The 25,921-nt window shown below is 51.6% G+C and overlaps 8 protein-coding genes across 8 annotated transcripts; 4 read left to right on the top strand and 4 right to left on the bottom strand.

Moving 5' to 3' along the window:
• Nucleotides 1–4,123: 4,123 nt before the first annotated feature.
• PV06_10937 (uncharacterized protein) lies at nucleotides 4,124–5,339 on the top strand (the record flags this gene model as incomplete). The annotated part of the gene is made up of 2 exons (XM_016412532.1): nucleotides 4,124–4,530; nucleotides 4,632–5,339. The coding sequence occupies 2 exons, from the start codon at nucleotides 4,124–4,126 to the stop codon at nucleotides 5,236–5,238; spliced, it is 1,014 nt and encodes a 337-aa protein (XP_016257031.1). The 3' UTR covers nucleotides 5,239–5,339.
• Nucleotides 5,340–5,703: 364 nt separating this feature from the next.
• Nucleotides 5,704–8,269, top strand: PV06_10936 (uncharacterized protein). The gene is made up of 2 exons (XM_016412531.1): nucleotides 5,704–7,635; nucleotides 7,716–8,269. Exons 1-2 carry the CDS (start codon nucleotides 5,730–5,732, stop codon nucleotides 8,150–8,152), a joined length of 2,343 nt encoding a protein of 780 aa, XP_016257030.1. The 5' UTR covers nucleotides 5,704–5,729; the 3' UTR covers nucleotides 8,153–8,269.
• Nucleotides 8,270–9,359: 1,090 nt separating this feature from the next.
• PV06_10935 (threonine synthase) lies at nucleotides 9,360–11,864 on the top strand. Its single transcript, XM_016412530.1, has one exon. The coding sequence runs from the start codon at nucleotides 9,681–9,683 to the stop codon at nucleotides 11,358–11,360; it is 1,680 nt and encodes a 559-aa protein (XP_016257029.1). The 5' UTR covers nucleotides 9,360–9,680; the 3' UTR covers nucleotides 11,361–11,864.
• A 361-nt stretch (nucleotides 11,865–12,225) lies between these two features.
• Nucleotides 12,226–14,814, bottom strand: PV06_10934 (uncharacterized protein; the record flags this gene model as incomplete). Its single annotated transcript, XM_016412529.1, has 3 exons — nucleotides 12,226–13,963; nucleotides 14,045–14,707; nucleotides 14,795–14,814. The coding sequence occupies 3 exons, from the start codon at nucleotides 14,812–14,814 to the stop codon at nucleotides 12,226–12,228; spliced, it is 2,421 nt and encodes an 806-aa protein (XP_016257028.1).
• Nucleotides 14,815–16,171: 1,357 nt separating this feature from the next.
• On the bottom strand, nucleotides 16,172–18,050 carry PV06_10933 (uncharacterized protein). The gene is made up of 3 exons (XM_016412528.1): nucleotides 17,384–18,050; nucleotides 16,575–17,329; nucleotides 16,172–16,518 (listed from the first exon to the last, which is right to left on the bottom strand). Exons 1-3 carry the CDS (start codon nucleotides 17,743–17,745, stop codon nucleotides 16,391–16,393), a joined length of 1,245 nt encoding a protein of 414 aa, XP_016257027.1. The 5' UTR covers nucleotides 17,746–18,050; the 3' UTR covers nucleotides 16,172–16,390.
• Nucleotides 18,051–18,490: 440 nt separating this feature from the next.
• On the bottom strand, nucleotides 18,491–20,592 carry PV06_10932 (cytosolic Fe-S cluster assembly factor nbp35). Its single transcript, XM_016412527.1, has 2 exons — nucleotides 20,219–20,592; nucleotides 18,491–20,165 (listed from the first exon to the last, which is right to left on the bottom strand). The coding sequence occupies exons 1-2, from the start codon at nucleotides 20,301–20,303 to the stop codon at nucleotides 19,222–19,224; spliced, it is 1,029 nt and encodes a 342-aa protein (XP_016257026.1). The 5' UTR covers nucleotides 20,304–20,592; the 3' UTR covers nucleotides 18,491–19,221.
• A 13-nt stretch (nucleotides 20,593–20,605) lies between these two features.
• Nucleotides 20,606–24,178, top strand: PV06_10931 (uncharacterized protein). The gene is made up of 2 exons (XM_016412526.1): nucleotides 20,606–21,213; nucleotides 21,267–24,178. Exons 1-2 carry the CDS (start codon nucleotides 21,039–21,041, stop codon nucleotides 24,029–24,031), a joined length of 2,940 nt encoding a protein of 979 aa, XP_016257025.1. The 5' UTR covers nucleotides 20,606–21,038; the 3' UTR covers nucleotides 24,032–24,178.
• PV06_10930 (uncharacterized protein) lies at nucleotides 24,091–25,885 on the bottom strand. Its single transcript, XM_016412525.1, has 2 exons — nucleotides 25,206–25,885; nucleotides 24,091–25,096 (listed from the first exon to the last, which is right to left on the bottom strand). Exons 1-2 carry the CDS (start codon nucleotides 25,618–25,620, stop codon nucleotides 24,402–24,404), a joined length of 1,110 nt encoding a protein of 369 aa, XP_016257024.1. The 5' UTR covers nucleotides 25,621–25,885; the 3' UTR covers nucleotides 24,091–24,401.
• Nucleotides 25,886–25,921: the final 36 nt, after the last annotated feature.

The following is a 25,921-nucleotide window of genomic DNA, read 5'->3' as shown; positions in this document are numbered from 1 at the left end:
TGGGTCGACGACTTCTAAATAAATCTCGTCAAGAGTCCTCCCAGAGGAGGTGGGGTGAGTGAATAGAGATTTCTATAATATACCACATTCTTTCCGTCAAAGGGACTTCCGGTTTGAGAACGTACATGTAACACAGTCAGTTACTTGACTTCCTTCGGTGCCTTGGAAATGTGCAAATAAGACGACTTGGTGATTGTCTCTGCAACAGATTCCGAAGTGACAAATGGACTCGCGTTCGCGTCATGCTTCCGTAGGTAGCAATTGCTCCGTGTGGTGCTCCGAACCAGTGTGGTGGGTTCGTCCAGGGATACATGGTGGAGGCTGAAGCCCCTGGAGTATAGGTTCTACCGACTCTCCGGTGCCAACCACAGCCTGGAACGTCTGCTGGAAATACACCGTCAAAGCTTATGAACCGTTGTTTACATCAGGAAGGTGATTTACCTAATAAAGGTCCAACATGCGTCACTCGCATGGAGGACAATCACAGATCTCATCTGGTACGGAGAGTCGAATATGGCAGGGTTCCATGACAGGTACCATGACCGCCCTTGTTTCAGTCACGCAAGGCTGTTCTGATCTTCAATAAACAAACAACCACTCCACAGATAACTTCCACAGTTTGCGCTGAAGTCGCCATGGCGTGTCGAAAGACCTATTCGACAGGCCTGCCTTTTGCGTACACCTCGAACGCGCTTGAAGCGACCTCGGAACATGTGCATCACAATCGGAACGATGGGCTAGAACCAAGGATTCCCGCAATGCCTGTTGTCAATGGGATGAGACATCATGGCAAAGGCTATCCAGAGAGTGGAATTTCTCAGCTCGACAATACTGCTGTCGCTAGAATGAACCATACTCGATCACCAAACAAGAACGAGGGAGGATACGACGTTCTCGAAGGAGAACCACTCACCCAAGACCAAACCGTTGCAAATCATCCTGGTGAGCGAAAGCACGCACACGACCATGCAATTAGCACTAGGCTTTCTCCTTGTGTAATGGGGAACACCAATCCGAAAGGGAGTTTTGCTTCAGAGAGGAAGATCCATGACAATTCCAACGTGAATGAAGATAAGTCTCATGCTGACCTAGTACAACACGTCAAAACCCGATATGTTAAGTCCTGGGGTTCCTCGAATTCCCTTGGAATGGCGACCGAGAGAAAGATTGTTCAATAATACAAACATCGAATATACTGTTCGGGGGCCGAAACCAAATCGAGCCCCGAAGTACGAAGTCGTGGACGGTACAAAGCTAGATGCCCGTCCAGATTCACGTTGCGAGTCGCACAAAGCGAAGGAAGTAATTCCAGAATTCGAAGCTTCTGATATTCGCACTCTGCCCGATCAACAGGAGCCATCAAGCACAAGAATCGTTGTTGGAGAGGATGTCTCCTCAACTTCATCATCGCAGTCCCGAAGACGGGGATATGAGACCGATGCATCGGAAGTATGGCCTCGAAGCTCAAATTCGTCCACTTCGGTATTGCGACGTAGTAGCAATCCAGTTTATGAGCATATTCATCCGGAGCGATGGTCCTCCTCCTCCTCCGGCCACTTGAAGGACGATCTCTCCCCTCTATCAGATATTCTGTCAATGGTTGACACTTCTCGAACGAATGACGCCACCCAAGCTCAGAGGACAAGAATCGGATCGGTGATATCGAAAACAGTCGACTTTGCTGTCATAAAAGAAGACTATCGGGGATCAGTCTTCGGGAGCCCTGGTCTGGCTGCCGCACCGCCTCCTACGGTCAAGGGTAGCAAGCATGCAGATCATCTAGGAGGAATTTCGGAAACAAATTCTGAAGAGGACAAGATCAGAGAGAAATGTGCATCACATCATGAGGTTGGATTGCCAGCTGTCCTTTCAACCTCGGGAATTGGTGGCAATTCGCATATCTACCAGACGACGTCTGCCTCATTAGCCCAATCCAGCAGCTCTAGCAGTTGTCCTGTCGTGATTGATACGAATACCGATACCGAAGTTGCTAGTTCAATCGGATCCGCCAAAATGGGACCGTTAGGACACCTGCACGGTGGTCTCTCCAAAGCGGCGCATGCAATGCGCGAGAAGGTCAAGAAGAACGTTAGCTTTAGCCTGGTGGACAATGTCAGACTACGGACGCCTTCGCCCACTAGGTCAAGTAATGGGGCCTGCCGGATATCGAATGCCGGCATGATCGAGCGGTGAGGACAAAGAGGTGAGGTGGCTGAAGGTCGGACAGTTGTGAATGTCGGTCAAATGGATAGCTTGGGCGAACACAGAGTACTGTAGGTGGGAGCGCAGAGAGGGCAAGGTGGGAGAAGCTTTCCGTAGATTTTTGAAGTACTCCGTAGTCTCCCTGAATGCGGTTGCTCTGTAGGGCATGCTCGGGGTCGATCGCAAGTACTTGGTGGTACTGTCCGGCACGAGAAAGCTGTCGTGGGGCCCTGAAATCTCGTCTCCATGGCTATTGTCGTGTACTCTACGGGAAGCGACGCCACTAGCTTAGGGAGCAAAAGAAAGGGAGGCAACACCAGAGGTTCATTGCAGAGGGAGAAGCGGTCGCCATCCCACAGTCCAGACGCTGTCCCTTGACGAAGTAAGCTGGGGGAGCATTTCCGGCCATTGAGTTCAGACCCAGAGGGTTTCCGGTTACATACTCGATATCTCTCGCCGTGGGTTGCACCTTGGGGGTGACGGTGAGACTTGTTGATGCCTTATCATGTACCCACCATATCCGTATGTTCTACAATACGCACACCATTTGGCGTCTCTCGTTTCGGGCCGAAGTTTGTTCGGTACCGGGAAAGACTGCGGCGCACTGGCTGCCAGATGCCAGATGCGAGACACCTGCGAAGATGGTTCCGTTGCTACTCCGTAACTATTGTACCTGGATGCTTGACTTGACACCACTGGCCGGGCCGCAGGCTAAGCAGTATGGTGTCGTATCGTCTTGCGAATGAGGGGAAAGGGGGTATCCGGATACTCGTAGTTGTCAATACGAGCAAGGATTGTACCTAACAAGCGTGGTGTCGAGCAAGATATTATCTACGTCGTCTGATGATTGTACGTAACGAGATTTACAGGACTTAGAGTGACTTTGGATGGGGAAATCACAAGGACAACCCAACACCCCCCCGATCCCCATGATCAATGTCGTATCGCAGAGCGCGGCGAGAACATCCCCCCTGGCTGCGACAAGTGTGATCAACGCTGGGCAGCCTGGGTTTGATGCAGGCCGGCGGATGGTGAATCAACACCTCAGCAGGTCTGGAACGCCCATCTGGCATTTAGCACCGCCAATGGGCGCATCTTCTTTTCCTGCAGTAGCTCCTCCCGCTGAGGTGGTTATAGCGAGTCTACCAATACCGATCTCGAATGACTGAAAGACCATGCTGCAAACAGGGCCTTTTATTCGGCCTGGTCTCGCTTAGAGTCTGAACGAGCTCTTGCAGCGACTTCTCTGTGGTCTCGGTTCCTCTTTGACCCGCGCGAGTCTTGGAAGTCCCTCTCGCGCTCTCTCTCTGCCCAGTCGACCCGATGACCCTTTGTGCCACTGGGATTGACGCACTGTAGAGGTACGTTACACACACCGTTGACCCGGGTACTTTCGGTACTTCCAAAGGGGCCATGGGGGCTATGGACAAGGACGAGCTCTGCGATTGCATCCATAGCGTGATGCAGCATCCCGCGTGCGATTCGCACTCAAAGGGGGTAAAATTCATCTCAAAACCAGAAGTCGTGGGTCGCACAGTACATATTACGGAGAAACGCCAACAGACATGGGCTGGTGATAGTGCAGGGTACTGAGGTCACAAGAATCCATCCTGACGTTGTGCTGAAGTACCACTCTGCGTCCAATTGTATCCAACCACTGGCCATTGACTTGACCACTCAATATTTCCAACACTTTATCCTACCAGCACTGTGATGGAACCGCTTCCCAAGCAATACGAGTGCTGTATTCCACGGTTAGCTCGGTCTCGACCCTGACCTTCGCCATTCACAAGCCTTTTATCTCCTCTTGGTCTGCCCTTGCCCTCTACCGCCCGAGTGAGCTTTCGGACAAGTTTTGAATGCTGGAGAACTATTCTGCTCGACCTTTGCCGTGAGGCCCAATCCGTCTGGACACATCGCCATGGTAGCCCAGATACAGGCTCCATGCTACCCACTGCACCCAAGTGTCAGAGACCGCCTGCATCCGGACTATGTGGCCTTCTACAACAAACACCTCTTGAATCAGCACCCCGCCCACTTTCTCCCACTGTCTGTCTCGAGGGCAAAGGGAAACAATATTCCCTGCAACGGCGACCCTTTGCCCGTTGGCGAGATCCTCGACAGGAGGATTTCTCGACAAGAAACCAACGGCCCCGACATAGCGATTCGATGCTTCATCCCCCAGGGACAACCTCCCAATTGCGGGTGGCCAGTAGTCCTGTATTATCACGGCGGAGGCTGGGTTTTTGGTGACCTCGACTCTGAGAACAATATCTGCACCCATATTTGCAATCGAACCAGGGCAGTTGTGATCACGACAGACTACAGGTCAGCAGATCCCGACTTCCTTGCTGTGCCCCTCCATGTTCCATGGCCTTCACATAGTCATTGTTGCGCTGTTTGCTCTGCTGACTGTGACTTTGAAATAGGCTCGCTCCTGAAGCACCCTGGCCAGCGGCGATCCACGATTCATGGGAAGCATTCCTTTGGGCTACATCATATGGGAAGAGCATACTCGGCCTTGATCCTGGCAAGATTGCTATCGGGGGAAGTTCTGCAGGTTCAAACATTGCCGCAGTTGTCGTCCAAAATGCTTCGATTGAAGGATGCGTAACCCTTCGACATCAGTTCTTGATCGTTCCCGTCACGGACAATACTGCTCTGCCGTGCTCCAATCCAACCTGGAAGACATTTGAGTACACGGCGGCGCTCCCCGCGAAGAAGATGCTCTGGTATCGCAACCATTACTTGCCGGATCCTACTACCTGGTCGCACAGGGAGGCTTCGCCGCTGCTGGCACCAGACTCCATCTTCCAAAGACTACCACCTGCGAATGTCATTATCGGTGAAGTCGATATTCTTCGTCACGAAGGTGAGGAGTACGCAAAGAAGTTGCGTAAGAATGGGGTCCCCGTGGATTTGACGCTCATGCAAGGGATGCCGCATCCTTTCCTCGCCATGGACGCCGTACTCGAGGCAGGCAGACGAGCAATAGCTCTTACGTGCGATGCCCTGATCCAAGCCTTTGCCAATTGAAACCAAAGAATGCCCTCGCTCGCGCTTGGGGGCTGATAAGGCGTTGCGGACGTGTGCTACAGACAACATCAGGACCAGTAGGGTGGCTGTTTGTATATGAACCTTTTGATTAGCGTTTGCAACCAAGAATAAGTACCAGGTAACGACTGAAATAACGACTGAGATATATAACCCTTATGCTCACAGTCTCTCAAAACTGGTTTCAGGTCATGGCCAATGCCTCTCCCATACGTAGAAGTATTCTTGCCATGATCCGGGGAATGTTTTTGGGGTGCCTACATAGGTATCTTTTCTTCAATACAATCAGAAGTACCGTGGTACAAAGGGAGTTTGTATTTCTCTAGTACCTAGTATCTTTGAACACCAATTGCGGGCCGGTCAAGGACCCTCCAACGCCGAGCGGCGTGCGACACATTAATGCCCGCACGCACCCCGCGCATTCTAAGAAACAATTTTTTGAGGTCTCGAATAGTCCTGCAACCGATAAGACAATGGATTTGGGGGAAGGAGGAGCGACGCCTGTCATACTGGCAGACTGGTTGGATCGCCTGCTGTCTTCATGGCACGATTATAGAGTCCCAGTGTACTCGGCGGTCGCGTTGTCTTGCCTTCTCTTTTGGCTATACCGCAGGCGGCTTCGCACGACTCAAGCACGCACATCTTCGGACTGGCTGGATGGGAAACATAATATTCCTTTGCCGACGACAAATGGCAACCCATCCCTCGAAAACGGGCCTCAGCCTGCAGCGGGCACGAACCGAAAGCCTCGTTACTCTGCGCCGAAGGTGGTGACTGGTCGCAAACCCAGCCCCAGAGGCGGCGGCAAAGGATCCCAAGCACACGATGAGCCTCTACACATACAGCCCTTGGTCTTTTATACCTCACTGACCGGCACGACGGAACGTCTCTCGAGGTCGGTGCTTGCAAAGCTGGAGAGCCTGCCGACCGTGCAGTCACTAGTCCTCAAACCCCAGCTACACGATCTCTCGTACGTGGACCTCGACGACTACTTCATCTCGGGACCAAAGACTCCCAAATCCGATACGAACGTGCGATACTTCTACATCCTCCTCCTACCATCCTATGACATCGACACGATATTGAACACGTTTCTCGACCATCTCGACGAGACACACAACGACTTTCGCATAGACACTGCGTCCCTCTCCAGTCTTGCAGGATACACCGTCTTTGGAATCGGCGACAAGAATGGTTGGCCTACTGAAGAAGCTGGGTTCTGTTCACAAGCCGTGGAAGTCGACAGGTGGATGTCCAAGCTGACCGGGAGTAAGAGAGCATATCCACTGGGTTTGGGAGACGTCAAAGGCAGTATTGAACAGACACTACAAGACTGGACTGCCGGGGTGTGTGATGTACTCCAGGAGCTCAGTGTCACCGGTGGGCTGGGCGAGGGCGTTCCTGGCAGTGGAGATGCCGTAGAAAGTGCAGATGAGGACGACAGAGATGAAGAAGACATGCAGGAAGACGTCGACTTTCCTGATTCCGGGCGGAACAAGAGGAGGAAACTCAGGAACACCACCGATTTGGAAGACGTAGGTGGTAAAGGAACGACAATGGCGGTTGATTTCACTACCTATTCTAGCTCCCCGGCAGCGGTCGCTCCTTTGAAAGCCATGGTGCCCAAGGAGTCGCCCACATACACGGCCCTTACGAAACAAGGCTACACCATTGTCGGCAGTCACTCGGGCGTCAAGATCTGCCGATGGACCAAGTCAGCACTCCGTGGTCGTGGCTCGTGTTACAAAAATTCCTTCTACGGCATCGCTTCGCATCTCTGCATGGAGACAACGCCGTCCTTGTCATGCAGCAATAAATGCGTCTTTTGCTGGCGTCACGGAACCAACCCTGTTTCTACGACCTGGCGGTGGCAGGTGGATGATCCGCAGATGATCTTTGACGGCGCGAAAGAGGGTCATTACAAGAAAATTAAGATGATGCGTGGTGTCCCCGGCGTCCGAAGCGAGCGGTTCGAGGAAGCCATGCGCATTCGGCACTGTGCTTTGAGTCTTGTGGGCGAGCCCATCTTTTACCCTCACATCAACGAGTTTGTGGGCCTACTCCACGGCGAACAGATCTCGAGTTTCCTCGTGTGCAACGCTCAGCATCCACAGCAACTTCGCGATCTGAGGAGAGTGACGCAGTTGTACGTGAGTATCGACGCGAGTAACAAGGACAGCCTCCGCAAGATCGACCGACCGCTTCATCGAGACTTTTGGGAACGGTTCCAGTCCTGTCTTGAAATTCTACGCGAGAAGCGATTCATTCAACGCACGGTCTTCAGATTGACCTTGGTCAAAGGATTCAACATCGAGGACGAAGCAGAGGGCTACGCTGACCTGGTCGAGAAAGGACTCCCTTGCTTCGTCGAAATTAAAGGTAAAACAACCATCTACCTCTGTAACCGATTGAACATTTTTTTGTGTGTCTCAAATGCTGACGTTGTGTACGTATTTTAGGAGTTACGTATTGCGGAACTTCAACCTCCTCCAATGCAGGCTTGACGATGCAGAATGTCCCGTTCTACGAGGAAGTCGTGGCGTTCGTTGAGGCTCTGGACAGGGCTCTGACGAAACGAGGGCTCGAGTACGGCATCGCGGCAGAACATGCTCACAGTTGTTGCATCTTGCTTGCGAGCAAGAGATTTTTGATTGATGGGAAATGGAATACTATTATTGACTATGACAAGTTCTTCAAGTTGTTGGGTGACGGTGTCGATTTTGCCCCCGAGGATTATTGCAAGGAGACGCCGGAGTGGGCACTCTGGGGAAATGGAGGTTTTGATCCAAGAGATGAGAGGGTCGATAGGAAGGGAAGACCAAAGGAGAAGAAGATGGTCAAAGAGGCCACGACGACTACGATGCCACTGGAAGAGAAGCAGAGTTTGGAATTTTAAAACCAAGTCACGACAAAGTCGTGTATAGATTCCTAAAGGAGGACTTGCCTTGGTCAGTCGAGGCATGAATTCAACGCCAGTACATAGTCTGTATAGTGACAAATATCAGGTACTGCGGACTCGTCTACCCCTAGGCTATTTCCTTTGTGAAAGACTCGAAATGAAACGAAGAATTTATGAGCATGTATTGTATCAAATTCGTATCTGTTCGAAGTTTTCTGGCGTGAAAAGAGACAGCAAACGCGGGCTCGTCGAGTAACTTTGTAGACTAATCACAACGTTTGCATGAGTCGCGTGAGAAAAGAGGAAATGAGGATCTGTGCTATATGATGGTGGCTGTTCACTACCTCTAACGACCCAACAACCATCTGAGATGATGGACCAGCAATTCCTCACATGACACCATCGCCGAGGAAATTGATCTGTCCCAGGTATATCCCAAGGTCTGCAAACTGTTGGGATGAGCAAACCCTCACTTGTCCCATGGGTGCTCAAAGGCGGTAACCTATCTTGAAAGAAACCCTTCACTCGTGCGTGTGCGTGTTTGTACAAACACTTGTAAACAACCATCTTGTATAGAACGAAGCCACTCTTCTCAAACTCCAACCTCAAGGGTTCCAAGCTCATGAAAAGTGTAGGTAATAAGCCTGTCAGAATCAACAACTTCACCAGCTGCGCATGGCGGCACGAAGCCAGAACCCAAAAAACGCAGGTCAAAGATCATCACCACCCTCTTTCTGTTTCGAACCAGTTCAAAAAACAACCAGTTTCCGAAGAGACATGGCTTAAGATGAAAAAGGAAGAAAACAAAAACGTCGAGGGTAAAAACGGTTTCACTCTAGGATGAAGTTGCTTTGTTTCGTCCGCCAGGTTGAGGATTCTGTGGCTCGTGTGAAGAGCTCAGAAGAGGACGTTTACTATAGAAATGATTCTATGAAGTCTGTGGAAGAGGCACTGTTAGTTTTCGATCGGATTTTTGAGGGTGCAGGGAGAAGACTCACAAAGTCGCATGAAGAAAAAAAAAAGAGAGAGAAAGGACGGAGATGGGCAGAAATATATAGGATCCCAACAGCGAAGTTTGCGCCAAGAGATTATCCAGACTAGACCATTAATGGGCTAGTGACTGTGTATTTTTTTGATTGGTTCCCACGTGATGGGCCAGAGGCCGACGAAAGAGTCACTCCGTATTCCGTACTACGGACCACGGGCAGATACGAATAAAAGTGATATATTACCTACCCACCTGAGGTGTCATTGGTCTGGTCCAACCTACATACTGGTTTTGCTCTTCGACCTAGAGTTTCTTGTCCCTGAACTTGCAATATCGAAACGCTGGCTTTTGTCGAACTTTTCCCAAACGTACCTTTCTTTTTGTTGAATATCCACTCTCCGATCTCCGGAAGAAAAAAAAGGGCGGCAGACGGCATACTTTTAGAGCCTCCAAGAAAATTTCCCAGAGGAGAGTTGTTGACTCAGAGAGACATCGTCTCGTCTCATCTCATCTCAAGCGACAGCTTACTTACCCGCCATGGTGGCCAACAACTCCAAATACTCGAGTACGCGGTACCACGACAGCTCACTACGTGAGTTCTTCAGTTTCGAAGACGTGGTCCTCAAAGGTCTCGCTTCCGATGGAGGTCTCTTCCACCCACACGAGGTGCCCAACGTCGGGTCCGACAAATACCTGGGATGGAAGGAACTCTCGTTCCCAGAACTGGCATACAATGTCATGAGACTCTACATTGACAACCATGAAATCTCCGACGCAGAGCTCAAGGACATCGTCAACAGAAGCTACTCGACGTTCCGCCATCCGGACACGGTGCCCCTGGTTCCCCTCGACGAGGACAAGTCTTTGTACCTTCTCGAACTCTTCCACGGACCCACGTTCGCGTTCAAAGACGTCGCCCTTCAATTCCTGGGAAACCTTTTCGAGTTCTTCCTGGTCCGAAAGAACAAGAACCTCGAGGGCGGCCCCAACGCAACCCGACACCATCTGACCGTCATTGGCGCCACCTCCGGCGACACGGGGTCTGCCGCCATCTACGGTCTACGCGGCAAGAAGGACGTGAGCATCTTCATCATGTTCCCCGACGGCAAGGTGAGTCCCGTGCAAGAGGCACAAATGACCACGGTCCTCGACCCGAACGTGCACTGTCTTTCGGTCCAAGGCACGTTCGACGACTGCCAGGACTACGTCAAGGCGCTGTTTGCCGACCCGGAGACGAACAAGATCCACCACCTTGCGGCGGTCAACTCGATCAACTGGGCCCGCATCCTCGCGCAGATCACCTACTACTTCTCGGCCTACTTCCAACTCCTCAAGACCAAGCCCGACCTCGAAAAGGTCAAGTTTGTCGTGCCGACCGGCAACTTTGGCGACATCCTGGCCGGGTACTACGCGCAACGCATGGGCCTGCCCATCGAGAAACTCGTCATCGCCACCAACGAGAACGACATCCTCCACCGCTTCTGGCGCACGGGGTCCTACAGCAAGTCGCCCAAGCCGGCCTCGGAGCCCCACGAGGGCATCAAGGAGGACGGCGCGCAGGCCCACGAGGCGGGCGTCAAGGAGACGTACAGCCCCGCCATGGACATTCTGGTCTCGTCCAACTTTGAACGTCTGCTGTGGCACTTGAGCCTCGAACACGAACTCGAAACCAACCCGGAGGTCAAGTACGAGTCCTCGGTGCGCGCGGCCGGCCAGAAAATCGACTCCTGGTTCCAGGACCTCAAGCGCACGGGGTCCTTCACCGTCCAACCCGAGATCCTGAACAAGGCGAGGTCCATCTTCGCCACCCACCGCGTCAGCAACGCCGAGACCCTGGACGCCATCCGCGACTGCTACCGGGGAGACGCCATCGCCAAAAAAGGTTACGTCCTCGACCCTCACTCGGCCATCGGCGTCGCCGCGAGCTTGCGCGAGATTGAACAGCAGAAGACGACGGCGGCGGCGCCGACCGTGTCCCTCGCCACCGCGCACGCCGCGAAATTCGCCGGCGCGGTCGAACTCGCCCTGCAGAACGAAAAGGGGTTCGACTTCAACACGGTCCTGCCGGAACAGTTCGTCGGGTTGAACGACAAGGAGAGAAAAGTGTTGAAGGTGTCCAGCGACGAAGGGTTGTTTGGGATTCGAAACATCATCACGAGGGAGGTCGAAAAGGAAAAGATTGCCGCCCATGCTCTGAATGGATCCTCTTCTTCTTGATGACCATGTTGGCTGGAAAAGGTGTTTCCCTATATACCTACGCATTGGCCTCCCCGTGGTCAAAATTGTCGGACTTTGACGAAGTTTGGAACTGCCGGATTTTGGTTTGGAAACCCAAAAAAATGGAGCTACTGTAGTACCTCCGCCTCGTGGAATCCCCGGCCAGGTGATTTTTGGTGATTTTTGGATAGACAAAGTACGGAAAGGGGGAGGCAAGTGCCGGGGATAGTGCTTTTGAGGGGTTGAAACGAGAAAATCCATGCATGTTTATGAAATGAGAAGTTGGTATCTACCATCGATGCTTTTGGTATGATTCGATCACGAGAGTATGACTGTGTGTGTGAGAGAGAGAGAGAGAAAGACGCCCAACAAACAGAAAAAGAAAACAAAACGGGAGAAAATGGGGGTCGCCCATCGTATGCGCATATCTCAGATAGGTAGGTAGGTATTCATGTACTGGCCATACTCTGTACATGGTCTGGTACTGGCTCTGGCTCTGGCAAGATTTATGGATAAAAAAACCATCATGATTTGCAAGATTGAGATGTTTCTAGAGGATGAATGTGATGGCCCGTCGTGAGTTGATCATGTCCAAGGTTTAATAACCTTGATGACTGCCTTCTAAGGGGTACGTATCATCCCTGGTATAATGCCCGATCACGGTAGAACACTTTCCTCACATTATCCCAAGCTATTTATCCAATTTCATATATAATGCTTTTCTTGGGCAAGTGTCTCATTTTCCAGTACACTGTAAGGATTCATCCCATGCCATGCCGTTCCAAAATGCAAAGAAAAGAGAACAGTGCCTCTCCGATGACTGCTAAGCATGCGCGAGAAACATGGAAAGCAGAAAAACCAAAAGCTAGGCATAAAGTTTGCCCCTCTCAGGAGACACCAAGGGTTGATCACTAAAACAACAATGACCAATATTCTGATCATCATAATCATACCCATCGACATCATGAAAAGTGCCATGACCCGACGTACGATCCAAGTGAACAACACCTCGAATGCCCAAGTCACCACCACCACCACCCACCTTCCCTGGAACCGGAACGGCACCCCAGTTCAGAGGTCTCATGACCATGTCCTCCCGTTGGCCCTGGTCATCAGCACCGCCGCCGTAAAGAAGGGGAGGATGACAGGCGGCACTGATGGCGATGGAATTGCTGCCGATCAAAGGCATACCAAAGGGTAATTTTCGTGCTGCCGTGACGATCAGGAAAACCAACAGGCCCAACACGACAAAAAGGATAAACAGCATGGCGATGGGTGAATAGGCCACGGTGGTGATCTCGTCCTGCATGGGTTGGGAGCCGTCGGGAGGGATGATGGAGATGTTTGCCAGAAACACGCTCTGCGACACCAACCAGTGCACCAGACCCGAGGCGGACAGCAACGGTATTCCATACTTGTAAGGGAGACTGAGAAAGTAGGTTCCCTTTTGTTCCCCCTCGGGGTCGGTGACGCGAAGGTACTTGCGGCCCCGGCCAGCCGTGACGCTGAACCTCGACAGTTCCCGCGACAGGAACATGACGGTGAATAAGGCGTTGTAGCAGACGTACAAGAAGGAGAAAATGGCCTGAGGTGTGTTGGCGATGAGAGTAGACACCGCGATCGACTTGTCCCCGTACCCTATGCTCAGGCCCATGACGAGGTTCTCGGGCTTGACGTTGCCGAACCCGATCGACCAGGCGTTGGCGATGGTCTTGTCGCCGACCAGATGACGGATCCCGAGTCCCAGACACACGGATGTGCCGACGAACACGAGGACGAAGAGGGCCGTCAGGAATAACCACTGGTTCCACGTCGCCGCGTGGAAGTAGCGGCGTTGCTTTGGGTTGTACCGTGTCGGCACCGTCATGGCCGCGTAGCCGCTGCTGCCGAGTTTGGCCGACGCGACCACGCTCTCGTGGCTGGACAGGCACATCCCTTCGGTGGTGCGGTCTGGATGCCGGAGGAAAGATTGGATGGCGTCTCCGATGTTGACGAGGGGCGACTCGCCCATCCAGAGAGCGACGAAGCTTATCCCGATGACCTTGAGGATGTTGAACGTCAGCACGACGCCCATGAGGTCCAAGGAGAAATGGAGATGGCATCGTGACTCGACAATCTCGGAGAGGCAGTGGTCCACCTCGAAACCGCCCGTCGACCATGAAGCTGCCACGTCAACCAGTTTGGGGGTGATCTTGTGGCAAGGCACGAATCCGTATTTGTTCTCACAACAAGCACCCGTCTCGTTCACGACGTTCGGGTTGTCGCAAATCCATGAAAAGGGGTTGTATTTCGGCGTGATGACTTCGGGGAAATCATTCTGTGCGACCTTGAAAAGGGATCCCTTGTCGGCCGGCGGATCTTTGACCACGACAATCACGTTGCGGCGGTCTTCGACAAAATCTCGCGCGTAGGCGTGGATGCAATCTTTGTTGTCGAGGCGGTCGAATGATTTGGCTCTGGATTGCACGTCCGTGACGTTCAGATCTTGCGTGTTGGGAAATTCGGTTTCGTTGTACGCCGCCGATTGGTCGACAAAACCCTGTGATGCGTAAAGGATGCTGTAATTGTTGGTTGCGAGGGCCGAATAGAATACCGAGTTGTATCTAGAGCAAATGTCAGCCGTGCCGGGCGGCATACGTGCACATACTGGCGTCGCATTTGGGAGTCAGGGGTTGTGAACAAACACTAGATGAAGCGGCACGGATGAAATGGCCAGTATCCACCACAGGGCGACCTTCTTCTTCCTCAGTGACCCTAAATTGCGAATACTCGGTATACCAATGTCGAGCCATTTGCGCTTCGCGTGAGCCTTGTCGACCTCGCTTCGGGTCGGAGACGTGAGTAGTTGCATGCAATAGTTGGAACTGGCCAGTAGTAACGTGGCAACGATGTTGAGGCACAAGTGAACCCAGCTGTCCTTTGTCTGGGTTTTGCTGCAACTCCCCTCGTAGACCATGTACACCCCGTCCATCATTTTCACCCCGGTCGTCACGATGCCGATGGTCAGACAGATGTTGGTGATCAAGACCGTCACCGCGCAACCCAAAGCTATCTTTGAGCTCGCCCGCCATCCTTGACCGAACCACCTTCTCCTGCGCGACAAGCCTGAAGACTTGCGGGATGGCTTCTTGAGCAGTGCGGTCGGCGTGCCGTGCTGCATCGGGTCCGGGGTATAGGCGGTCCTGCTGTTGTTGAAATCTGGACTGAACATGTCCGCGCTATTAGGGAGACTCGACCTCTGCGAAGAGCCACCGGTTGTCGCCGCGAGAGGTGTTAGGTTCACATGTTCGGTCGAACCCAATTGTCGATACGATTGTTTAAACGGCGGCCACAGCGGAGCGTGCCTCCTAACGACGGAGAAGTCAGTCGGATCAAAGTCCACTTCCCAAGAAAGTAACTGTGAACTACTGCTGAGGACGAAGTCATGAACTTACCGCCTCGAGTGGGAGTCCATGTCGACTTTCTTCTGGTCACCATAGAAGCGTTAAGTCTGGTAAAGGCGGCAAAGAGATCGGAAGGGAATCAACCACAAAGTCAGGTAAGGTACAGCGTGACCGACCAACCAACGATGCCTAGGTACCTCTAACCTACCTGTAACATCGGGCAACTAGTTGTAAGCAGTAAATGGCAAAGGTAAAAAAACCACCAGGTCAGGATACAGGGAGTTAGTTGCAGTAACAAGGTTAGTTAGAGATTGAGATGAAGTCATGTTATGGGATCCCCTGCCCTCAGTCTGGGCGCGTCAGGCAAAGGGCAAAAGGCCAAGGCACTGTACGAGGGACGAGACAGAGTGAAGGTAAGTGGTGAGCAGCTGGTGTGTGTCGTGAGTTCAGCGGTCGGCCCAAGATAGAATCATTGCAGGGATTATGAACTTCGGGTGTTTGGTCAGCAATAATGGTGCCTCCAACCACCAACTGCGGACTTTTTATTATTACGGACTTTTCTGTGACGAGATCCAGACCATCACAGCTGGCGTAAGGATTTTGCTGGGCCCTGTCGGTGTGCAGTGGCGCTGATCAAGTGGTCTACTTACCTAGTCACTTACGGCGTAAGGCTTTTTTAGTCTCGAGCTGGAAGAGCAAATCCTCCGGAGTACAGTGTGAGATGCTACAGTGAAATTAGTACGGGGTACGGACTGTGTTCTTTTGTTATGGGTTTGGCGATATCTGAGGGCTGGCTAATGAGGTTTTCGCCTGGCCTGGCAATATTTCCTCGTCGAATTGCCACATCACAGCCCGTGGCGAGGTGTACTGTACGCACGCACACACGGTATACTGTACAGACCCGACTTAAAGTCATACTTGAATCCTTGTGACGAACGACGTCAACGGCTCGATCTTGGGTTTTGGCCCGTTCAGGCCTCCCTTTCTGGCCCGATTGCTTCACCTACCAATTTGCTAATTTGCTGGGGAACAATACCTCGCGAAAATATTAAAATTGACCAATAAACGAGATCAATGATCCTGAAACATAGTCTTGGTTTTTTCCATGTTGAACTAGTGGATGAGGAATGCAAGTGCGGCTGGTGGTCATGTTCGGCTGCTGACCGACGACTGTACGAGCACAAATTGAGAAACTCCATCCAGCCTTCCATCGGACCCCGAACCCCGTCAGTGACATCCAATGACAGAAGCTACGAACATTGGCTTGCAGAATCGAGCTCCTATCTAAATTTGTATAATCCTTGTCGTTGTCATAGAATATCGTTGGGAAATGACAAATTGTACTCCGTATGTACCCGGACTTCTCTACTGTGTGGAAACAAGTCCTCGTGTTACAGGGGGAGAAACATCTTAGTCGTGTGTACGTTTGATAACTTTTCCATCTTTTGTACTCATGTCAAGCTCATTCGTTCTGCTGCGGGCGAGAACGGTTTTGCCATGCTAGAGGTATAGGTAGGTAGGTAGTGCTTCCTCCAAAGCACAAAGAAAAGGACAAACATCTGTATGGCTACCTCCGAACGCTATGCATAATTCTATTGCTGACGTAGGCATCATAAATTGGGATTATCAATGCAACTGGTATCTAGTTCAAGCATGAGGCGCAAAGCTGGCCGACGGCGTAGCCCCGTCAAAGACTACAAAATTCGATCTGAAAAACACGTCGCCGTAGATCGAAAAGGGAAGACCTTGACTTGACTGTAGCCCACCGAAACAGACTGGAAGTTGGTCAGCATCGCCCACATCAGATCGAATAGTATGGACAAAAACTTACAGTCTTGCCCGGTCTGGGTGTCGGTACCGACATTTGCAAAGTTCATGTTGGCGCCATCCACAGTCGCAAGGTTGTTACCAATTGCAACCTGGAGGTCAGGGAGCTGAGCGTTACACGGAAAGATGACGCCGCCTGCTTGTTGATTCAGTTGTGCGCCTTGGACCTGGTTCCAATATCCAACCACCATCTCATCGGCAACGAGCATCAACGAAGTGCCCGTGTCGAGAATGGCAGTGCCACCAGCAATGTTGATCTTCTGGCCTGACACAGCCGCCGATGTCGATGAAACCTGCCAAAATCCATTGGAAGAATCAACGGCAGCGGTTTGGAGCTGACCTTTAAACAAAGTCTTGTCGATTTTGCCGAACTCGTATGAACCCGTAGCACTGGACAAGAGCTGCGCGGTGAACACCGGCTGAGTCAAGTCTGCCATGACATTGTCAAAAAAGGTTTTCTGAGCTTGTGGCTTGATGGTGTTTAGCTGGCTGAACGCTAGCCCGACCAGACCGTTCGAAGCGGTGTTGGTGATGAAGCTGTCCGAGACAACATTGGGAAGTCCAATAGCTTGGGCGTCAACTGTTGAGCCGCCAATATCGACTGTATCGACACCGACGGGTCCAGAAGCGAATGAGCCGTCTCCGTAGCTGATATTGAAGGTGCTACCAGTAAGCGCTTTAGATGCGTTTGATTTCGTTGGGTTGTAGACAGTATGACCTTGTTGGGCCGACTGGTCGAGGTTGGTGTTGAAAACCCAACTAAGCCACACTGTTAGCTTCATTCAAACGTCTCCATAGAGGTGTTTGTCCTACAAATCCGACGAGCCGCTGTCAAAGTTCATGACCAAGGTCTGACCTCCTACATTGACAGGAGACAAGAACTGAGCGTCATTCTGAGAAGGCGTAGCGGCCGTCTGTCCATCTTCCGTCGCGTCGACAGAAGCATTGGTTGCTGCTTGGATTCTCGTAGCTATCTCGCCATTGGGCTGGAAACTGATATCGCCAAAGCCAAATTTGAATAAGGCTCTTTTGTATGCTGCTTTCCCGTTGGGCTTATAGTTGGGCTGTGGTATTCTTGGGATTTTAAATGATCGTTTCTGTTTTTGCCTGATGGGCGATGAAAACGCTGTAGTGATGAAAAGGAGGGCCAAGAATAAAATCTGAAGACGAAGCATGTTGGAAATAGAAAGATCGACTAGCGACTGGCCACGGCGAGGCTCGAAAAGGAATGGGTGCCAGGAAACTTCGCACCGCGAAGCTCAGTGAATGTGAGAGTAAGAACGAACAACGAAGGACCTGCCCCCGATATGTAAAGGAAGAACAGTTGCGAAGGGAAAGAATGCCAGACTCAACCGCCAACAAGAAGGATACCACGCAGAACTGGACTGGAAGCCGACATTTTAACAATGCCAGAGACACAGCATATAGGGACTGGTTCTGTCTCGAATCATGGCGGAGAGGCTTGGGCCACGCCATCAGGTGGATTTTGCACGTCTCAGGAGAGTAGGCGACAAGTCAATAAGTGGCGCTCGATATGGATCTGGGTTTCGAAGTGCAGACCTCTCCACAAAGGGCCAGGGTGTGACAGCTGTTGTCACTTGGGGCCAACCATCACCCTGGACAAGAAGAGCATCAGCATCCATTCGCGAGGACGAGGCTCCTGTCTGTGGAGAGTGTTGTGCCAATTCTAGAGATCGACCTGAAGGCCGGAGTGTGGGAAGCAGACGCACCCATACTTGATCGACTTGGTCAGAGTCGCGGAAGAAAGAGAAAAGGGGGGCTTTGACGCAGGTGAAACCGACGTTCAGGGAATAGCCAAGTTTCGAAATGCAGGAGAAGTTTCGCAACTGAACATCCGGCTAGCGCCTCGCATCAATCCACTTAATCCACCATTGACACCTGCCATTGGCCCCAGGCTCATGAGGTTTGGAAGTATAGTATTGTCTACGGTCCGGAATTGGTATAGTCCATGTTAAAGAGCAGCCTCGGCGTCGCGTTCAGTTCATGCCTCAGACTCGTAGTATTGTAGTACGGTACTCCTCCATCCTCCGTCCCTCATGTACCTCTAACGAGTCATGATTGTAACTTATCACCCTTCAAAATGCTCATGTCCGCCTGGTCCGGTAACCGCCGTGCTACCTGCTCCGTACTTAGGTAGCGCACGATACACGGTGCACCCTTGAACCTTGCGCTTCACCTCGAACGGATCTTAAAACGCGAGTTCTTCTCGACACAAGTTGCCGTTCGTGCCCTCAATACGAGCTCATAGCTTCGCGTGACTCGTCACTGGTTTGCGTATTCATAATCAGAAACTTCCTGCCTTGTTAATGTGTGTCTCAAGCCTCCATTTCCACACTGGAGCTTGGGTTGGATACGGGTATCGGCTGAGGCTGAGGCTGTTCTGTCTTCTCCAGATGTAATGTGTGATGCTTGAGGCGGAAACACTGCACTTCGTCCATTTGCTAGTGTCGAAATGGCTTCCATGCTATCACCAGTCGATACCGATAAAGTTGGACTGGCTGTTTGGAGGTGTGAGACGGCCCCAGACAAGCACCAGGCGTGCAGTGTGCCATTGCCCAAGATGAATCTGCCCAGAAGTGTCCATTCAGAGTTAAGAGGGTAACGCGGTAGCCAAAATCCCTTCTTTCTTTTCATATTGGCCCGTCTGGCAAAACCTCATCTGGATCCTCTCCAATCAATTTGCCTACCGACCTCACAACCTGTCTCAATGCTTTACAGGCTGGGCTGTCGGGAAAGCTATCCAAGAAGCTCTCTCCAAAATCGCAGGCCATGCCAATTCGGGGATCTAAAGGAACCGACCCGAGGAAAGGAATGCCCATATCCTGACACAATCGTTTCCCGCCCCCTGTCGTGGCTTTGAATATCTGAGACTCGTGGGTACACTTCGGACACACAAAGCCAGCCATGTTCTCAACCAGCCCCAACACTCGGATGCCGGCCTTTTTGCAAAAGTCGATTTCTTTCCTAACATCCAACAGGGAAACCTCTTGAGGAGTGGTGACCACAACAGCACCATCAACCCCTGACTCCTTCAAGAACGAGTTCACAGACAGGTGCTCGTCTGAAGTGCCCGGAGGCGTGTCCACTATCAGGTAGTCCAACTCGCCCCATTCAACATCTTTTAAGAATTGTTTGATGAGCCCGTTCTTTTTGGGCCCTCTCCAGATGACAGCATCATCGCGATTAGGGAGCATGAATTGCACACTCATCACCCCTAGGTTGTCGGTCACCCAAACAGGACTCCAACCAGCGTTGCTGACATGTATCGTCTCGCTCTCGACCCCCATCATCTTTGGGATAGACGGGCCGCAGATGTCGGTGTCCATGATTCCGACGGCAGAATCAGGATTTGCTGCGAATGCGTGTGATAACAGGGAGGAAAACGTTGACTTTCCTACGCCTCCTTTTCCTGATAGCACCAGTATTTTATGTTTTATGCCCGCGAGTCGCTCCGTGATGAGGGGAATGTCGGGATCAGGTCCTTTGGGCGCAGATGCGCAGATAGCCTGATTTGGGCAACCATCGCAGGCGTCACCCTTGCCGGCTTGATCGGATTCAGGGCCCGGACAATGCTCTGTAGGAATAATTAGCCTCGTCTATGTCCCTGAGACAAGTAACAACACGTACCAGGTTCCGGTGCAACAAGATTTGGTTTCTCCTTCAAAGGAGCCTCCAGGGCCTCTGCGAGTGGCTCTTCGAATGACGGTGCCATGATTTGGGACCAACTGGTCGTCACCGCACGATATATTGAAGACACTCGTCGTTTAACATCAACACCAGGGATGAAGGGAAATCTATGTGATGAGCAGAACCATGGTGGAAGAGGCAAAAGATGGATTGGTAATAATGCCACAAGAAAATGATTGGTCTGTCGCGGGTGACAAACATCATCCCACCTTCAACCTCAGCCTGATCGGTCAGCCTTGCGCAACCCCTCGTATCCTCATGACTCGTATATTTATATGAGCCCCAAGTACGTGGGATGTCTCCTCATGGTAGCGAATCCTTCCTCGACTCGGCATATGCAGTGCCTTGGAGTTTTCATTTCTGTGGGTGCATTCTCCGTCTGCGCTCCTCCAATTGTCGGGCCATGCTGCAAGGCTCATGGCGTCATTTGAAGAGAATCCCCCACAGAGAGAATTCGGCCGTGCACGTGATGGCCAACAACACGTACCGAAACCTCCATCCACTGCCAATTTGCAGGTCCCCAGCCAAGACCCCTCTGTCCTTAGAGTCTTCTTCCTCGCCCACTTTCCCTCGGCCTCTGCTTCACTCGGAACTCCTTGTTGAGAGCCAGACACATGGAATACAACCTGGGTCAGTCTATGGCGCACTCAGTTTGTCTTCCTTGATTTTTCCGTGTTTGTTGTTTAGCTGTACGGATTTAATTCTTTGCTTGACTTTAGCAAGTTAGCTAGGTTGTTCCTCGGTGGCAACGGATTCAAGCATGGATCCCACTGCCGAGTCCGCGGCCGAGGGTCTTCGCAAGAGGAATGCTCCGATCCACGCCAACACTCAGCAGGAAGCCAGACAGGCGGTCCTGGACCTCAATGCTGCTGAAGAGAAATCAAACAAGCAGGAGCAAGACAGAAAGACCTTTGGTCGCACTCCCGATGGAACTGGTACTTCCTTCTTGCGTTGGTTTGTTAAGTCTCAGAATCTGACAATTATTTAGTGTTCACTGTGCCATACACACATGACATGGTCTCACAGCTGCTCTCGCCCACAGAGCCCAAGAACCTGGGAGACCTCCTTGTTCTATTTATCCTTTTGCTGCACATTTTGTTGGCTTGGTCGCTTCCAGCGGCATATCGGAAACCCATTCTCGCAGCCATATTTCTCTTCTGGAGAGCAGGCTACAACATTGGCATTGGCTATCTTCTGCATATGCAGTCTCACCACAAGATGCTTGTGAGATGGGCACGCAGACTTAAGCTCTTCCCTAGCGCCTCCAATGGTGAGAACCCGCACCCAAAGATACGAGCCTTTGCCAAACGAGAACTCGAGACAAAGATTGCTAAAGATTACGACTTCGATACCGCTCCCCTTGAGTATAACACTTGGTTGATTTTCCGTCGTATCGTCGATCTAATCTTGATGTGCGACTTCGTTTCGTACATGCTGTTTGCCATGTCCTGTGGTCACCGACCGACTGGAGAATTATTCGTTACCACGTTCTTGCGGTGGGCTACTGGAATTTCCCTCTTTGCCTTCAATTTGTGGGTTAAGTTGGACGCGCATCGAGTGGTGAAGGACTATGCCTGGTATTGGGGCGACTTTTTCTACCTCGTCGATCAAGAATTGACCTTTGATGGAGTGTTCGAGATGGCCCCTCACCCCATGTATTCGATAGGCTATGTCGGCTACTATGGCATCTCGCTCATGGCAGCCAGCTACAAAGTTCTATTCATCTCAATCATCGCTCACGCCGCTCAATTCGCTTTCTTGGTGTTGGTCGAAAGCCCACATATCGAACGTACCTACAGCTCTCCTCCGCCACGAAGATCAATCAACGAATTGCCGATAGCAGCACAAGGAGAAAACCCGTCAAATGATCTGAGTACTACAGATGATGTCTGGCCCCGTCCCGCTCATGCACAACCCTCCCAAACGCACAATCTCCTGGGCCTAAACAATATCGATCTATATCGAACCACCGACTCTGCCGTCCTCGTGTTACAGATCTACATCTTTGCTTTGACTATGCTGACACCGAACACGACATTTTATCAAACATTCTTCGTCGTCAACGCTGCGATATGGAGAGTCTGGTATTCTGCTGGTATTGGGTACCTACTTAACAGGCAGTCATCCAAGAAGAAGTGGACCAGACATTTTCTGAAGTACGGCGAAAGCACTGGTGAGGCGTGGAGACAATGGAAAGGCACATACCACCTCAGTATGATTCTATGCTATGCCTGGTTTACTGCCGCGGCATGGAAGATGTACACCATGCCAGCAAACTGGGATTATGGGCTTGTCTTATTGAAGCACGTTGTGGGCTTGAGTTTGATTGCGCTTCAGGTATGGGTCTCGTTCAGCATCTATGATCAACTTGGCGAGTTCGGATGGTTCTTCGGAGATTTCTTCTTTGACCACTCCTCCAAGTTGACCTATGGCGGCATCTATCGATTTCTGAACAACCCCGAACGCGTGCTAGGCCTCGCAGGTATCTGGGGAGTTGCACTCATCACTGGAAGCAAAGCTATTTTCTGCTTGGCTTTGCTGAGTCACACACTTAGTCTAGCATTCATTCAATATGTTGAGCGACCTCACATGCAGAAGCTGTATGGCCGAAGTCTTCGACAAGATGCTGGATTGGTCAGAAGCCTGCGCAGATCGCTACCGCCACCGTTGCGACAGTGGCAAGATGGCATGGACAAGATGTTGGACGAGACGTTCGATTACCTCGAGGACTTCTTTGATGCTGTACGTCCCAAGTTGACGGCCGGTGTCACCACCATTGCTCAGGACGTCAAAGACCTCATTCCAAAACATACAGCACGTGTCACGATCACGAAAGTAGAACCCGAGGTTGTCGGTCTAAACCCTGAGGACTACAAACTCGAGATCGAAGGCACTCCAGCCTCTCCTTTGGTTGACTCGCAGCGATCAAGCGACAAAGAGTCAGGCGTCGTTCGTACACCAGACGAACGCACCACTGGGAAAAAAGCTCTTCTGTTCGAGTATGGTGCTCCCATCAAAGTCAGCTGGACGGCGCCCCTTAATCATGGTGCGAAGGATTGGGTTGGTCTTTACATGGTCACTGACAATGCATCTCGCGACGTGACCACAATTTCCTCATCGGGTCGTTGGATTGCCACCAATATCCACGAATATGACCTGCTGAATTCTGAAAAGGGCATCGTTTCCAGTAATGTGAAGACTACTGTGAAAGGCCAGGACGGTTCCGAAAAGGAGTGCTTGACTGGTGAAATGATCTTCTCAGGCGATAAACTATGGTGGACCCAAGGTGTCTTCGAGTTCCGCTATCATCACAACGGCAAGCATAACGTCATGGCAGTCTCACGGCCCTTTGAAGTTCGCATTCCACGATTCAGCGAAGATGATCTGGAAGCCACAGACATCCCCACACCAGAAGGCGCAATGCTGACTCAGAATGATATTTTGATCCGACGGTCTATCGAGAGCACGCTTCTCTCCATTGTGCAGAACTGCTTCGATCGGGACCCAGATATCGCGCCGAGCACCCCTTCAGAAGCCTTCGGCAGCTTAGTGGATCGAGACGGAAAGTACGCCAAACGCGTAGTCTACGCTATCCATCAGATGTTTGGCATCGAGTTTGCCCCCCAGGTCGTCAAGGCGGACGGCAAGGTCGAGAATCTGGCCTGGCGCATCTGGGAAGCAAAGAAGGTTCTGGCACCATTCAGCATGTCGAGATCCAAGGGGACGACTACACCGGTTGGAAGTGATATTTGAATTGAAGACAAGCTTTGAAAATACATCTCGGCATTTACCGGTGTTTGGGGATAAGCAGCCAAAAAACAAGCATAGCTTCATATTGTCAGGGCTTTTGTACATAGACTATTGCATATCGAAGCAAGAAAGCATGCTTCTGTTCTGCTCTGGCCACTTTTTCTTTCCTTTGAGAATAATCAAACAAAACGCCTGCAGCCAGGGCCGTCTTTCTCTTCTCTAGATTTCGTCTAATCAATCAAAACAAAACCTAAAACCTCCGACCACCCTTCCTTTATTTCCCATTATGTTGTTGCTTTGCAGCAAGTCGAGATCTAAACACACATGTAGGTAGGTATATAGTAGGACGACAACAAAAGAGCGGGGTGATTCATCAATAATAAATGGACCTTGTCCGATGATGAGGCAGCATGTCCTCACAATGTCCTTTCTTCTCCATTTCCTTGCAAGTATCGTACAAGAAGAAATCGATCAAGACGGCGTTGAGCTTGCCCTTGGCCTCGGGGTGCTTGCGCTCGATCTGGCGCCTCAATAGCTCGACGCACCAGATGCTGCAGCCGCGGATCTCGACTTCCATGGCTTCGCCGGGGCTGAATTGGTCGTGTCGAGCGATCCGCGATTCCAATCGAGGCGAGTACCACAGGCAGTGTAAGCCCTGGAGCATCTGAGGGATACGATAGTCGGCGAACATGGTCAGGTTATCCATGTCGGTGAAGGAACCGTACGACGTGCCGTTGAAGCATGCCCACAGATCGGCGGCGAATATCTGAGCGCGCTTGTACAGACGCACCTCGCGGCCGGCCAGGGTCGTGGTGTCGCGGAAGTTCGGGAAGTGTGTGGCCAGGAGGTTGACGAGGCGTGAGGCTGAGTTTTCGGCGCGGGTGATGATGTTGAGAGGGGATGAGGAGAAGTCGGCCTCTAAAATGTCGCCGGCCTCGCGAAGGATGGAGATGCGCTGAGACAGCAGGGGGATAGATTCCGACGTAGCTGAACGGAAGACGTGTTCAAACACACTGTCCGGGCAGGAGCCAAGATCCGTCCAGAATGTAGGTGTGGTGATGGGATAGCCTGTTAAGATGCGAAGTGTGAATAAACCTGGACTGGCCCCTGGGAGGGAATAGGAGAAAGACAAACAAGAATTGTGCACAAACATGGGGCACGGTGGCCTAGGCCTTACCTTCGTCGAGTGCTCGCTGTAGAGCCGCCACGAGCGACCAATACCCTGTCCATCGTTCACCTCGGTATTCAATGGCAAAGCGTTCGTCATGAGGCAATTCGGACCAGAAGGAAAAGTTCAGCAGGTTCATGGTGAAGATGAAATTGACGGTGGCCTCGTCCTTGGTCTTTGGGTGGAGTTCGTGCGACGACCAAGTCTCGGTCGAGTAATGTTTCGCCTGCATGAGCGCCCATATGGTCTCCGCGGCGGCCCTGGTGCCATCTGACGATATAGCCACGTCGATGGCATTGTCGTAGATGTATTCTGCCGACTTGAGGACCCCCGTGGTGGGAGGAGCGGTGGACGTCCCTGGTCCCAGACCCAGTGACTGGCGTAGGAGTGCTAGGAGTTCAGGGTCGGCTTCATCATCGGACATTCTCCTCTCCCTGTTTTCCTTCCTCTGGATGAGGTGCGGACTGAAACTGTCTAGTCAATATCCCGGGATCTCTGGCAGGTCGTTGATTCGATCACTGTTCGTATACCAAAAAAAGTGTCTTATGATGAGCATGGACAAAAAATTGCCCCTGGGAACGAAAAATCACGTGACGTCAACTCCGTAACTCTGGCTGCTTAGCTTCACTCGCTAACAACAATAGCGTCACATTGCCCTGAAAAAGTCACCCGGAGATCACTAAAACGACAGCAAGTAATTGGCGCTGTTGAGCCGCCTGGAGGTT

The sequence above is a fragment of the Exophiala oligosperma genome (genome assembly GCF_000835515.1).
Source record: "Exophiala oligosperma strain CBS 72588 unplaced genomic scaffold supercont1.17, whole genome shotgun sequence".
In the NCBI taxonomy this organism is placed as follows: domain Eukaryota; kingdom Fungi; phylum Ascomycota; class Eurotiomycetes; order Chaetothyriales; family Herpotrichiellaceae; genus Exophiala; species Exophiala oligosperma.
Note: the sequence above shows the minus strand (reverse complement) of the source record. Positions and strands in the feature narration are given on the sequence as shown.

Bases quoted from the DNA above. Each gene is read 5' to 3' on its own strand.
- PV06_10936 (XM_016412531.1), top strand. From the start codon at position 5,730: ATGGATTTGGGGGAAGGAGGAGCGACGCCTGTCATACTGGCAGACTGG. The intron at 7,636-7,715 runs GTAAAACAACCA...TACGTATTTTAG, and splicing joins TTGCTTCGTCGAAATTAAAG to GAGTTACGTATTGCGGAACT.
- PV06_10935 (XM_016412530.1), top strand. From the start codon at position 9,681: ATGGTGGCCAACAACTCCAAATACTCGAGTACGCGGTACCACGACAGC.
- PV06_10933 (XM_016412528.1), bottom strand. From the start codon at position 17,745: ATGCTTCGTCTTCAGATTTTATTCTTGGCCCTCCTTTTCATCACTACA. The intron at 17,330-17,383 runs GTAGGACAAACA...AGTGTGGCTTAG, and splicing joins GACAGCGGCTCGTCGGATTT to TTGGGTTTTCAACACCAACC. The intron at 16,519-16,574 runs GTAAGTTTTTGT...ACCAACTTCCAG, and splicing joins CACCCAGACCGGGCAAGACT to TCTGTTTCGGTGGGCTACAG.
- PV06_10932 (XM_016412527.1), bottom strand. From the start codon at position 20,303: ATGGCACCGTCATTCGAAGAGCCACTCGCAGAGGCCCTGGAGGCTCCT. The intron at 20,166-20,218 runs GTACGTGTTGTT...TTATTCCTACAG, and splicing joins TCTTGTTGCACCGGAACCTG to AGCATTGTCCGGGCCCTGAA.
- PV06_10931 (XM_016412526.1), top strand. From the start codon at position 21,039: ATGGATCCCACTGCCGAGTCCGCGGCCGAGGGTCTTCGCAAGAGGAAT. The intron at 21,214-21,266 runs GTACTTCCTTCT...ACAATTATTTAG, and splicing joins TCGCACTCCCGATGGAACTG to TGTTCACTGTGCCATACACA.
- PV06_10930 (XM_016412525.1), bottom strand. From the start codon at position 25,620: ATGTCCGATGATGAAGCCGACCCTGAACTCCTAGCACTCCTACGCCAG. The intron at 25,097-25,205 runs GTAAGGCCTAGG...GCATCTTAACAG, and splicing joins ACAGCGAGCACTCGACGAAG to GCTATCCCATCACCACACCT.